The sequence below is a fragment of the Peromyscus leucopus genome, chromosome 11 (assembly GCF_004664715.2).
Source record: "Peromyscus leucopus breed LL Stock chromosome 11, UCI_PerLeu_2.1, whole genome shotgun sequence".
Classification (NCBI taxonomy): Eukaryota; Metazoa; Chordata; class Mammalia; order Rodentia; family Cricetidae; genus Peromyscus; species Peromyscus leucopus.
In genome coordinates, this window is record NC_051072.1 from 3,392,131 (window position 1) to 3,406,839 (window position 14,709).

Consider the following 14,709-nt stretch of genomic DNA (forward strand, 5'->3'; position numbering starts at 1 on the left):
ATAGTTTGGTTAAATTGCTAGTTTTCTGGTTCAGCGTTTCTATGCTGTTACTTTGAAATTACAAGTCCTGTGGGGTATTTAGCAAAGCAGCTTCTCATATACAGCACACAGCTGGAGTTCATCATGCTCCCAATCACCAATAACCAGTAAGCTTTTTAGAGTTGAGTCAGCCAACTCCCATCTCAGCTCTGCTGGGAAGAGTTCATTAGTCCATCAGTGTCTGGTTTGAGTCTTCAGACTTCCTGATCCCACCTCTCCACCCCACAACATTTGATTCCTGCTAAAGTTGTATCTTGAGCACTCACACTCATTGGTGTCTTCAAACTACAACTGGGAGGACTCCAAATACATAGCTGTGACATCCTTACCATGTAGTAACACTTTCTGATTAAACTTTCATGGGAGGCAGAGAGTCAAACATTCCAGTCCATGAACTGCTTTATAATTCTCTCTTACCTACTTTGTTACAGCCCAGCACACATGACTGCAACATTTACAAAACCACAGCTGTCAGAGCATTGTTTGAGGAAAGAAGTCATTTTAAAATACACTTATCAGAATGACTTCACTTTAAGAAATGAGACGCACAATGCATGCCACTTGATGGCTGTAGTGGCTACATGAGGCCATTATAATCTAACCTCTCTACATACACTGTGTAGGTAGGTCCACATGGCCTTTGAGGTCCTACTGCTACATGGATTTCAAGCACCTCTCAGTTTTATTGGAAAGACATATGGGTGAATAATAAGAAGTCAGTGAGAGAGATGGGCTAGAAGCTTACAGAACTCGGTGATGGGTCCTAGGACTTGGGAGGGCTTCCTGGTAAATACAGTACTCAATAAGTGCCTAAGAAGTAACTAACCTCCTCATTTAAAAAATTGGGAGTTGTTGGTCCTTCACTCCAAGATCAAAAGCATTATAAGTTCTGAATTTCTTGTACAGCTGAAAATATGCTCAAAACTTCCACAGATAACTGTAGGATATATTAATTCTGATGGATTGATTGAATATATAATAAGTAATATATAATACATCCAAATCATAAAAACAAAAATGATGCGCCACACACACACACACACACACACACACACACACACACACGATTTTCTTTTTGGTGGTATAAAAGTTTTCAAAGGAGAATGTGTGTGTGTGTGTGTGTGTGTGTGTGTGTGTGTGTGTGTGTGTGCCTGTGCAAGTGCATGTGCATGTGTACTTCCCTGTGCATGAGTACCCCATGTGTTAGATCTGTCTGCTTTTCACCAAGTTGTTTTTAACTATAGATAATGAATTTGTGCAGTAAAATTGTAAGAATACTCACATGCCTTAAAGAAACAATTAAGAGTATACTTCAAAATCTGACTTGACAAAGTGTAAGTATTCCTAAGATAATCACAATTATCTACAGTCTAGTTCTATATACTTGATTAAGAGTTTACACTGCTCCTTGATAGGATTAACTTCAAAGAATAATTGCATGACTTTTTTTTTTTTTAAAGGATAGAGACTTGTGTCTTCTTCCCAGCTAAACTCAGAAATTCAGATTGTCTGATTTACTGATAACACAGATAGGTGTAAGTATGGTAACTATATCCTCATTTACATATTCATGCAGCTAAATTCATACAACAGAAATACAAGATTAGCAACTCACAGACATTCCTAAAGAAAATTTTGCCCATTCTGTATTACTCTACACTCACAGTTTGACATTTCTTTAATTCATTCACAGCAAAGGACCTTTTGTAAGTTTTCCGACACATCCACAGAAACCTTCTGGAGCTCACATTCCTTGTGCCCCCTGCCTCTGCATCTGCTCCCTTGGAGCATACCCCCACAAAAGAGCAAAGGACCCTTACCTGGCTGAAGCTCTGGGCGGCAGCTCGGGCTTGTGTGCTGCGTGCTGGGAGCTGAGAAGGGGCTGTGTCACCCAGGGCCAGAGTCTGGTTGCTATGGTAGCTGGCCGGATACTGGAAAGACCCTTCAGGTTTGGAATTGAGCTGAAGTGCACTCTGGGAGAGCAGGCTGGGCCCTGCATTGAAAGTCATTTAGAGCAGTCAGTGACAGTCTTGGTGAAGCAGAAATGACATGTATTATTTATTGAGAGTAGCCTAGAATTATCACATGCACATTCCAGCCATCTACGCTTTGAATTCTGAGAACTAAAATGACCATATAATGCAGCTCCAGATGAGATGTGTGTGTGTGTGTGTGTGTGTGTGTGTGTGTGTGTGTGTGTGTGTGCACTCACGTGTGTGTGGCATAAAAGTTCTCAGAGGAGTAGATTTTTCAAATGATCTCATCCTGACCTACATAGAGATATTTCTTATGAAGCAAATTAATCAAGTAGTTATTTTTAGATCAGACAATATCAGAAACATTTGAAATAATGTAAAAAAAAAAACCCTTCACCTTTTTGTACATTTTAATTGCATTAATATAATTATATCTCCCACTTCATGACTGGCATACTAAAACACTCAAAACCTTCAGATCAGTGACAGATTCCATTGTATAAATAATGATGTAATACCACAGTGCCAGAGAGCAGACAGTGTTTAAAATATTAATAGCTGTTCATACAATGTAGGATTCACCCTGGTCTCATATAGTCCCTGCTGACTAGTTATCTTTGCCATCACAGCAATGCTCAGCAGGAGAACAAAGAGAAAGATATGCTGATAAGATCGGTGCTGTTAACATGGGGTGCATTATAGGGAATGAGGGGAGGATGGGTAAATCCTGGCCTTAAAATTTAATCACATTTTGCATGCACAATTTGGCTCTATTTTCTTATATTTTACTTATATTGAATTCTTGCAAGAGTTTACACTTTTTATTTTAGGAAAAAAATTTTAAAACTCAAACTTAATATTCACTTTGGGAATTTAAACCTTCACTGAGAAGTGAGCATGCGTTTTCTAGTGTCCCTTGAGTGTGTTTGAGATGGCTGGTGTAGGAACAGTGTTGGAGGAGGCAGAACTTGGCAATACCAATGTCTTCATGTTTCTTTACAGCATGGTGGGAAGCCCGTTTTTCATTCATGCAGAGTAATAAAATATACAGCCTACAGGACAGTCATGGAACATCCTTAATGCTCTCTTTGCTTCTTAAAATAACAATGTTATTTCCGGTAAGTGAGAGCTCACAAGATTCCTGATTGTCCTTAAACATGGCATTCTCTTTCCAATGAAATCCTAAATGTGACAAGGGCCATTCTCTGACAACTATAACATGCCTAGTTTCAGGAGTATTGGTTCCCATGATCCTTGTCATTCAAGGTCTCTGCCTTTCCTCTCTCCCTTTGGAACAACATGAGGATGTATACCATTTTAAATTATATTTCTATCTGGTCCCAACCTTACCATGAAAGGTTTCACAAAAACACAAGTACAACTCTTTTCTTTTAACCCAAAACATAGTCCCAAGGCAATAGTATATATACATCAGGCAGTTATGTTTTTTAACAGCCTGCAAAAGAAGACCATGTAACCTATTTTGACGGTATTATAAGCTTCATCACCAGAATGATGCTGCCTCTGTGGAGAGACACATTCCCTTTCCTTCAGGGTACCAGAAGTCCACTACCCTGACTGCAGTGGTGGAAGCTGCCAGGCACAACAGAGTCAAGAGCTGGTCTCTACATTCTAGACAAGGGGCAGGCAGAGTTCTGGAAAAGCTTTTGGAAGTGAAGTGGGAAACTTTGTTTGGTGTAGTGATCCACTGGGGCTAACCATGAAAAAGAGAAAAGAGGTCTTCACTGGAAGAGCAGAGATGAGTTTTGGCTAAGTGCTTTAGTACTGTTGGAGGTTTTTGCTCTTTTGGGGTGGGGGTGGGGGGCTGCCACACAGCTACCAAATAATTCACACACAAGCTTATTCTTAGTTATGAATACCTGGTCTTAGCTTGGCTTAGTTTCTTGCCAGCTTTCCTTAACTTATCCCATCTACCTTTTGCCTCTGGGCTTTTCCCATTCTCCAACTTCTGTAAATCTTACTCCATTGCTGGTTGTGTAGCTGGGTGGCTGGGCCTTGATGTCCTCCTCTTTCTCTGGCTTCTCCTTTTTAATCCCCCTTCCCAGATTTCTCCTTCTATACATTCTCTCTGCCTGCCAGACCTGCCTATCCTTTCTCCTGCCTTGCCATTGGCTGTTCAGTTCATGTGTTTTAGACAGGCACAGTAACACAGCTTCACAGAGTTAAACAAATGCAACATAAACCAAAGTAACACACCTTAAAATAATATTCTACCACACTTTAGTCCTGATCCTCAGCGAAGACCATAATGGAGAGAGCGAGCACGGTAGAAGAGCAATGCCTCTGATAGTCACTGACCTCCTGGGAACACGAAACTTCACACTGCCTTGGTTTGTTATTTCATTCAGGATAGTGGATGGGCACATATAACAGCCTGTACTGGGCACACCTTCCTCTCACAGTGCACCACAAGGGTGAGGGAGGTTACAGCAGACACAACAACAGTGCACAGAGTTGGAAATCTCAACAGAGTAAAATAAAGCGGAAGCTTTAATTTCACATCATTTAACATAATCCATAAAGCAAAATGCCCACATGTTCTAATTATTTGCCTTTAAAGAGAGTATGTAAATTTTGCTCCAATGAACTTTTCCTGAGTAGCAAGTTAAATAATTTTGTGTCTTATGAATTCATACCATCATTCCCAGAAATGTTCAAATGCTATTCATACAGGATTTTCAAATAACAACATAGGGTTCTTTTGCAAAACAGAATTTCAATTAAAATTATGGTTTATCTGCTCCTGAGAAATGCATTATGGGGTAATCAAACCTGCTCATCTTTTATAGCATCAGTCATGTATTTGATCAATATTCAATGAAAACAAACCAAGACTCACCATCTCATTATATGGCTAATACATCTCAAGCCCTGAAACCAAGATGTGCTCTGACAATGATAATTGCACCAACGAGCAGTATCATAACTTCACAATACTGACATCTCACTTGCCAAGGACAAAACAGTCGCGACAATAGCGCAGACCCTGTACACACCTTACAGTGACTTCCCCCCACTGTTTATTAGGCTTCAAATCGACAAGAATCTTTTTCTTCCAGTTTTGGAGAAAATGCATACATGAGAATATGAAAATGGTTAAAAATCACACAACATCCCTAAATCACTTTATAATGGGAAACAAAATTGCATACAAATTTCCATTAGTTGATTAATGTGACTGTGCACTGAGGCAGAAAAAATAAATTTGCCAAAGACTTTTAAGGAATTTAGTTTAGGGATTTAAATTATATTTCTCCTCTTCCCCTAGAACTTTTGGATTTATATGTGGGCTTGCTTGGGCCAGCAGCAAATTTAGACAATAATCTTGAAGCCATGGAGTGTATGCACTAGAGGCTGTCCTTTAAACCCAAAACACTAAGTCTCATGCACACATCAGCATTTTAAGGATGAAATAGTCTACAAAATAGCCAGGCCCTTGCAGCAGCAGAAGTCTTCAATTTTCAGATTATATTATTTCCCTAGTATACTGCTACTTCTGGGTCCCACCAGTGCTGTGAGATGTCCTGTAAGCTGTAAATATATGTTGCTATGATTGATTGATAAATAAAATGCTGGTTGGCCAGTAGCCAGGCAGGAAGGATAGTGTAGGCAGGACAAGGAGGAGGAGAATTCTGGGAGGTGGAAGGCTGAGGCAGAAATATGCTGCCAGATGCTGCCATGAAAAGCAAGATGTAAAGTACCAGTAAGGTACAAGCCACATGGCAACTTATAGACTAATAGATATGGGTTAATTTAAGATATAAGAACTACATAGCAAGAAGCCTGAGCCATTAGGCCAAACAGTTTAAATAATATAAGTGTCTGTGTGTTTATTTTATAAGTGGGCTGTGGGACTGCAGGGCTTGGCGGGACCCAGAGAGAAACTCTCCAGCTACACACCAGGGACTGGGAGGAGCTGATTTAACAGACTCAACTTCAGTAAATAAAAAGGTTGAAATGTTAATTTTCACATAGAACTTTAGATCCACTTACAGGATATATTAATACAGACACCATGGTAAACAGACAGTTTCTCATGTAACTAACTGGGTACTCTAAGAGTTTCTATAACTATGTATGGTCGACCACGTATATATGTTTGCAAAGGTTTAAGGAGACCTTATCTGGAATTTCCAGTTCTTGTCTGATTTAGCTGAACATCTGTTAAAGATACGTTAAACCCCAATTAATCTACACAGTGTTCAAAAACACAGAAAGGCCAGAGGTCTCCTAAGTAATGTTTGCAAGTCATCGATTAAGTCACAGCAATGTAAGTAGAATGATGAGGTATGCGCTGAGAAAAAAATCAATCCAGAAGCAGAAGTCAGCTGATGTGGGGCTAGTCCTGCTACATATTTACACAGCCACAGATGCTGATGAGGTCGTAGTGACAGCAATAGCAGGTGCTCTTTACTAGGTCCCAAGAACTGTACCGAGCACTTTACCCCTAGTAACAAACTGAAGTTTAAAATAGTCTCAGCAAGGACTAGTCCCATCAGTCTCTCTGTTGCTGAGGAACTGAGGAGTCCCCCAGCTGAAGAGATTCACTAGGTGGTGACACTGGGCTGGGGGACTTGTCACACATGGTGACACTGGGCTGGGGGGGGTTGTCACACATGGTGACACTGGGCTGGGGGACTTGTCACACATGGTGACACTGGGCTGGGGGGCTTGTCACACATGGTGACACTGGGCTGGGGGGGTTGTCACACATGGTGACACTGGGCTGGGGGGCTTGTCACACATGGTGACACTGGGCTGGGGGTTGTCACACATGGTGACACTGGGCTGGGGGTTGTCACACATGGTGACACTGGGCTGGGGGCTTGTCACACATGGTGACACTGGGCTGGGGGACTTGTCACACATGGTGACACTGGGCTGGGGGACTTGTCACACATGGTGACACTGGGCTGGGGGACTTGTCACACATGGCTGCCTGGCTTCAAGAGTGCTCTTAACCAAGGCCTTGCCCTAGTCTGTTGCTTCACATTTTAATCTCTCCAAATGTGAGTTTGAAAATTCTTGACAGAATTCAAGATTTTATGTGAATTATTTTATACCACATTATTATTGTTTTTATTAACGATGATGATGGTCATTATTATTAATTATCTACTTGCCCAATCACAGAGCCACATGCTCTGCTAACAAACAATTAAACCCTGAGCGGGATTTGTTTTCCTGGAAGCATGCCATAGCGCTGTTTCACATATTACCTTCTCTCAACACCCTTTATGTTTTTGTTTTGTGTGTGTGTGGGGGGGGTATCTAATGCATTGTTCAGCAAAGTGGCCTGCTGTAATAAAAAATTAAAAACAAACAAACATTTATCGTTGCATCCAAGAGTTGGAAAGCTAAAGCCTTTGTCATTAGGAGAAAGCTGTTCTTGTTTCCTCAACCTGGAATTTCTTTCTCTGCTAACTGCGAATGTAATTCTCAAATGTCAAGTGCTTCAATATCAACTCCTCCATGTGCCTGTCTCTGATAGCCAACTGCCCAGGGAAAAATAACCCTGTCCTACCATCTACCTTAATTCTCTACAGACCCAGTTCCAAGAAGTTTTAATAGTCTGGCAGATGCATGTGTACTGTATCACACAATAAAAAGGTTCTTGGGAAATCTGGAATGAAAGCTGAATCTATAGAAACACAGATGCTCCAATGGCAAAATGAGTTAGCCTGGGCTACTTTTATAAAACCACAGGCATCTAAAGTGACAGCAGAATGATGCTGAGTGGCAGCAGGGACTAGAGACAGGGAAATCCTTGCAGTGCAGATGAAATAATCTGTGATGATTCTGGAAATCACAGCTGAAGCAGAGAGACAATAGGGTGGAAAGGGAGACATGCATTTAAGAGACATGTGCAAAGAACTCAGCAGACAGGAAAGACATTCCCCAAAGGGTGAGTGGCAGGGGACCCAGATTTGGAGACTGCCTGGCTTACTGCTTCAGTCCTGGGGTTTGAGAAGAGGGTGGGAATTCATCTACAGAGGTTAAAGACACTTCTGATGAAAATTAAACTTGGCCAATGTAATATTTTAAGTCTTTAATAATTTCCCGAGTAATAAAAAGAGAAGTATTTCAGTCACGCATAAATAAAACTTTGAGCAGAAGTGTGGTTGTGAAAGTCACCTGCAGAGGTGTGTGAAGACCCAAGAAAAAGGGTAGGTCTTCAAGGGGCAGGGGCAGTTTATAGAGTTAGTTTCAAAGAATCATTTACCATTTTCAAAATGCATTAAGGACAGAGAGAGAGAGAGAGAGAGAGAGAGAGAGAGAGAGAGAGAGAGAGAGAGAGAGAGAGAGAGAGAGAGAGAGAGAGAGAAAGAGAGAACTGAGCAAGCCTTGAACAGGTGCCCAAAGAGATGTTTTGTGAGACTGCTCATTTAGGACAGTCAAGAGAAAAATAAACATGCAAATGATGCATACCTTCAGGAAGGGGTATACCTCACACTCACAGCTTGAGTTAAATTTACGGTTACCAGGAAGAACAGAAATGTGATACATTCTGGGCTTAAACTTTCTTTTTTACAAGACAACTTAAAAACCTTATTTTTCTGTAGGCCATGAAAAATAATTGCACCAAATCTCACACACATCTGTAAAAACAGAGAAATTGGCATTCATTTCTACATTTTTGCTACTTGGAGGAGGTTAAGAATGATTTGAAGATGAAGAACGTTTTGTTTGCTTTAACTGAGAGTAAACTCTTACAACAATACCACATAAAAGGGGTGTGGCTGGGGGAGATGACTGATTGAAAAATACTAGGTGGGACTAAGTGAAGTACATGGTGGTGATGACATACAAGGGGGTTATTACAAATTATAAAATATGCCAAGTGGTGTTGGTGCATGCCTTTAATCCCAGCTCTTGGGAGGCAGATCTCTGTTAGTTCAAGGCCAGACTGGTCTACAGAGGGAGTTCCAGGACAACCAGAGCTGTTACACAGAGAAACTCTATCTCTAAAAAACAAAAAAAAAACCCACAAAATAATAATAATAATAATAATAATAATAATAATAATAATAATAAATAAAATGGAAGACTGATAATTATTTGTAAGATTATTATGGTCATAGTAATCACACATTGTTCTGCAGAATATAAACAATGACTTTGTTTAAAATGAGCAATGCATCCTTTTCATCTATTGCAGAGGCTTCTTCTTCTTCATGGATTCTAAGGGAATCTGTAACTTTATCAAGACACTTGGAAGTTGTACCTGGTGGTGTTAAACTGGTTATTTTCTCCTGAACTTCTTAGTAACTTATGTATGAGTTGACATTTGGAAAAGTTCCAGGGAGGAGGCTCCTTACAAATAGCAGCCCAGCCCACCCACTACCTCAAAATGTAACTGAGGGCAGAATCTCCAAGGTCCTGTTACACAAGCAGGCTTAGAGTTGACAGGGATGCTCTATGAGCAGAGAGACATTTATATTTCATTTCTGTCTCTGGATCTAGAATATATATTACATCTTGTCAGTTGATTCCAATGTGCAAAATGATTTATGTGAACATTAAAACTTAAATGGTCCTGAGAAGACCTGGATCACACACATAGACTTTAAACTGACTTAAATCCAACACGCCATTGTCTTGTTGCTTTTGCAAGCCTGACTGATGGAGAGGCACAGACCCAAAGTTGGTAAGGGTCTCACATAACGCAATATCTGTTCCTTTAGATCTCTATATGAAAGAGAAGACTGAGAAGGCACATTTGTCAAAAGCACAAAAGCCAAATATGCTATTTCAGTTTGCAAAACTTTGTAAAGAATTTTACAGAGCCTGGGAGTGTAACCATAGAGCAGTGTTTTCATTTCACATTGTAGCTCTCAAGTGGTTCTTTATAATGGTTTATCTTCTGGTTATTTATCATTAAGTATTACTACTGTGTAATAAGGATAACAATACTAAATATATTCTAGTAAGTTAATAGTCTGATGAAAGCAGATTCATCTCTGTGTACCAAAAATCTTGCAAAAAATGGAAAATTAATGGAGGCCAGTTATGAAAGAGAAAAGACTTATACTAAATTTAAAAATGCAGCAGTCAGTTCCTGGGTCATACTGACTCATGATGATGTCTCTCAATTGCAGACTTGTCGCTGTTCCTGGGGTCTACATGGCTGCCTGTGAACTTGGTCCCTATTTCTTATGATCTGTCTTCTCTATGTCATCTCTCAATTTTAGTAGCACTCAAACTTGTTGGTCTCACAAACCAGTTGTGCCCTTAAACATCACTGCAGACCTCTCACAGCTCTTACTGATATGGATTAAATGCAGTGGTATTTGGTGGAATATATAAAACAGAAGATTAGTAAGCCAATAATTCCTGCTGTTATAGCATGGATACCAGCACATGCCCTGTGGTCTCAGAAAAATGCCTCTGAACTGTCATGTGGGAGAAAAAAAATCGATGAAAGGCAATTGATCTCTTTGCATTGTGAAGACCATTTGACTTAGAGGGTTCTCTGTAAGAGTCTCAATACACACCACTTTTCTCTAAGAATTCCCAAGTACACTTTAAGAGATCTTCATGTTTGCAGCTGGGGCATCAGTACCTCTCCACGTGAGAAGATATGTCCTAGGAAATAGGGACACAGTTCACAAAGTAGCCATGTAGATCCCAAGGCTTTCTATCTTGTTGAGTCTAGACTTGGTTTCCACCATGATAGACAACAAAGAAAAAACATGATTCCCTTTCCCTTAACCATGGCTTTCATGTGTTGAACTAGTTTGAGTCATATGTTTCATTTTTATTACTATTATTTCTATCTTTCCTATTGGTGTTCCTTTCTGGAATTATGAAAAGTCACTCCACAAAATGTTTCCCACTTTTAATACTATGAATCACATGAATATATGGTGTTGCATTTTACAACATTTTAATAACTTGATGTCTCAAAGGTTCTCATGTGAATTGAGCATTTTAATAACACAATGAAAAGGACAGACTGTAGAGCCACAGTGAATAATGCATTTGCAGTAACCACATTGCATACATTGTATTTGGGTCCTGTCTGCTCTGAGTGGAATTCTATACATGATTGATTCTTGATATTTTATTATGCAATGATTTGAAAGCTCAGAATTATATACATTAAAAATTCATATATGAGCTCTCATGAACTTCCCACTGAATGGTAGAATGATCCACAATATAGTAGAGCTCAAATTCATTAGTACACTAAATAAAGAAATAATCATTCTTTTAAAATATATTAGACAACTTAATTTCTGGTTAACTTATATGTCATTTTTCTCCCAAGCTGTCCTTTAATTTCTGTATTTGTCCAGCTTTAGTTTTGATTTTGACTGACAGTTTTTTTATTAGTTACCGGCTAAGATATCATCACCCTTATCTCTTATATCTGTTTGTATCTCCAAGGATGCATGAGTTAAATAAAGTTCTTGAACCATGTTCATTCAGGCCAAGCCATGCACGACACTGAGAAGCTAATGGCTCCTAGCATCTTCAGTAACTTGTTCTTGTTGGTCATATGTTCTGTTTCATTTAACTGAAGCTACAATCTCTGAAGCCATCCTTCTACCGACTCAGTGACACATTTGTATGAGTAAACTGCAGGATGGCAAAGGCTGTTCACATTTTACATACTGTTCAGGACAGTGTGCTTAAAAAATAGAGTTGGAAAATATTTACAACTATCCGATCATAAATGAGTATAGCTGGGCAGTTACTGCTCATCATGGCATTTGGAAGACAAGATGACTATGATTTAACATTTATTTTTAATTAGTCATAGGGTAGAAAAATAACTAAAGCTTTAAATATAACAAATCAAGTGCCACATGCTCAGGTATTGAAATAGCTTTCTATTTAATATTTTTTCCAAGCTGATTTAGATTTATTTAGTGTTGTTTTAGTCCCCTCTGAGTGGAGATTAGGAGACTCAAGGGCAGGATGCCAGGTTCAATTTAGCATTAGCTAGTTCACAGCTATTCTAGCTAATGAAGCCATTGATTGAATAATCACAAGGGACTCCCCAAATCTGATGTGCTTTCGCTAATTAGATGGATGTATCCAAGACGCTACATATCTATGTGCTGTTTCTAGACCAAGAGCGTCCACATCAGAGATTATTATACTACACAGTGGACAGCTCTGTTGGCTAAACTTGACTTCCACACTCACTCCTTTCAATCACTCCACTGACAAGGAGACCTGGCACTTGTTGGATCTGGAAAAGGGGGGCAGGGGATCTAGGAAAGGAGCAAGGAGATTTGGTTTACCACTACTACATTCTTGCTGCCTGACTCTGTTTCTACCAGTTCTAGCAAGTTCCGAGGGTGGAGGTCCAAGGGTGGTGATAGCTTCTGTCAGTTTGTTGCTAATTCCCGGGAGTTCCAGCATGTGCTGTCTGCTCCTTTAATCTTGCCTATCTCTTTGTAAATAGCCTGTTAATTAAATTGCTTTTCCTTAAACTCCTTTGAATAGAATCTTTATCGTATCTGACCCCTAACTGATAGACATACAGGGAACAACTGACATTTTAATGTTCAGATCCTTTCAATATTTGACATTAGCCATATATTATTGTTATGTATACAATATTTTCATTTTTCCCTATATTTTATACAGTGAGTTTAGTCTTAAGTGTTTCTGAAATTGTTAAGAACAAAATTCTTTCCTGAGTAACAATATTCCCCACATACATGGCTGTTGCTCAGAATCCTTTGGCACAAAAGTTTGGTGCCGCCTTTATCATTTGGCACTTAAAAATGTCTCTCTCTCTGTGTGTGTGTGTGTGTGTGTGTGTGTGTGTGTGTGTGTGTGTGTGTTATTTTAATGGCCTAAATTAGAAAACAGTCAAATCACAATGAACAGAGGACAAATAAGTTGTTAATATATTTTTACAGTGTAACTTTACTTAGTACTGAAAAAGTTAACTACTGTTTTGCCACAAAATGGACAAATCCCACAGTTGCAATGCAAAGCAGAGGCTGTGTGATTGCGCTTGTATGGAACCCACAAAGCAAAGGTCTGAAGAGCAGCTGCCTTGCTGGAAGGCAGTTGGCTTTAGGAGAAAATTTTAGCTATCCCTAATCAGACTACTCAGTACATTATAGTAAGTACATAATCCTCCTTAAAACGCAGAGCAAGTACAAAACGTCTCTGAAGTAACTAGAGTGTTTAACCACTCTGTAAGGCATAAAAGTAAAGGGTGGTGTCATTCATGCATGACTTCTGAGCACACACTTCAAGAGAAGGAAAGCATTTGCTAGACATTCTTTTAACGTCCTTTAAATGTATGGAAGCTTCTCCACTGAGAAGGCAAGTGTGGCTACTTATTTCATGACAATAAAATAAAATAAAATATCATGCATATTTATCTTTTCGACGATTTCCTTTTGTTTTATTTCTGAAACACTTTTTTTTACCATTTCCATCTTTCTTGTTGTTATTTATTTAGCTTGTTTTAAGTTATTTTAGTTGTGTGTGTATTTTGTATGTCTCTTGAGTGAGAATGTGTATGTGTGTGAAGGCTCCTATGGAGACCAGGAGACAGAATCAGATCCCCTAATGCTAGAGTCAGAGTTGGTTGTAAGCTGCCTGACAGGGTGCTGAGAGAGCAACTCAGTCCTCTGCAAAAGCTGCATGTACACTAAACCACTTAGCCACCTCTCCAGCCCTTGTTTGGCTCTTAAGATCCCCCCGCCCCCCAAAAAATACAACATTCCTCTATTTTTTAATAATAAAGTTTAGATTTCTACCGAATACAAGTTTTATTATAAAATATTCTTGTTTTGTGTTGTAAACAGTGCATAACTTTCTCGTCAGAGTCAAAGCTTCCCAGAAGTGTATTTCTTAGTTATAATATGATTCCATGCATTAATACTTTATGTTTTTAATTTTTGTGAATTATCATTAATGAATGTGAACTTCTTATTTGATGTCTTTGTTTCTGATCCTTCACGACAAAATATCCTAATTAGATATTTTTATAATCACATGATAAAAGTTGGAAATATATTCAATATATTGATTTTTAAAATATTTTCTTATTTGCTATTTATTGAGATGGAAACATATAATCCAGGCTGGCCTCTGGGCTACCAAGTGAGCTCCAGGAAAGGCGCAAAGCTACGCAGAGAAACCCTGTCTCGAAAAACCAAAATAAATAAATAAATAAATAAATAAATAAATAAATAATCCAGGCTGGCCTCACACTCACTCTGTAGTTTTGACTTTCTGATTCTCCTGTCTCCATACACCAAGTACTGAGATTCAGATATGCACCATCCTTGGGGATTGAAGCATAGTCTCTTCGCATGCTACATAAACAGTCTACCAACAGAACCACTTCCACAGCCTCTGTTTATCAACTGTAAGGTCTGCATTTCTTTTACTTTCCTTTTAAGCATTCTATCTAAGTGTGCACTGAAAAGGTCAAATGAAGACTTTTTATTTATTGCTTTTATTTTTGAGATTATATTGACATCATTTATCCTTTCCCTTGCTTCCCTCCAACCCCTCTCATATACCTCTCCTTGCTCTTTCAAATTCATGGCCTGTTTTTTTTTCTCATTAATTATCATTACATGCACACATCTGCTCAGTCTGCATACTGTTACCTGAATGTACGTTTTCAGGGATGATCGTTTAGTTTTGAATGTTTGTCTTAACACCAGACTCTGTGCTCATCACATTT

The 14,709-nt window shown here is 39.1% G+C and overlaps 1 protein-coding gene across 1 annotated transcript in view; it reads right to left on the bottom strand.

The window, feature by feature from the left end:
- Positions 1-14,709, bottom strand: part of Ctnnd2 (catenin delta 2) — an 874,755-nt gene that overhangs the window by 407,455 nt on the left and 452,591 nt on the right. Inside the window, 1 exon segment of the mRNA XM_028882044.2 lies at positions 1,860-2,032. Coding sequence (XP_028737877.1) covers positions 1,860-2,032 — 173 coding nt within the window.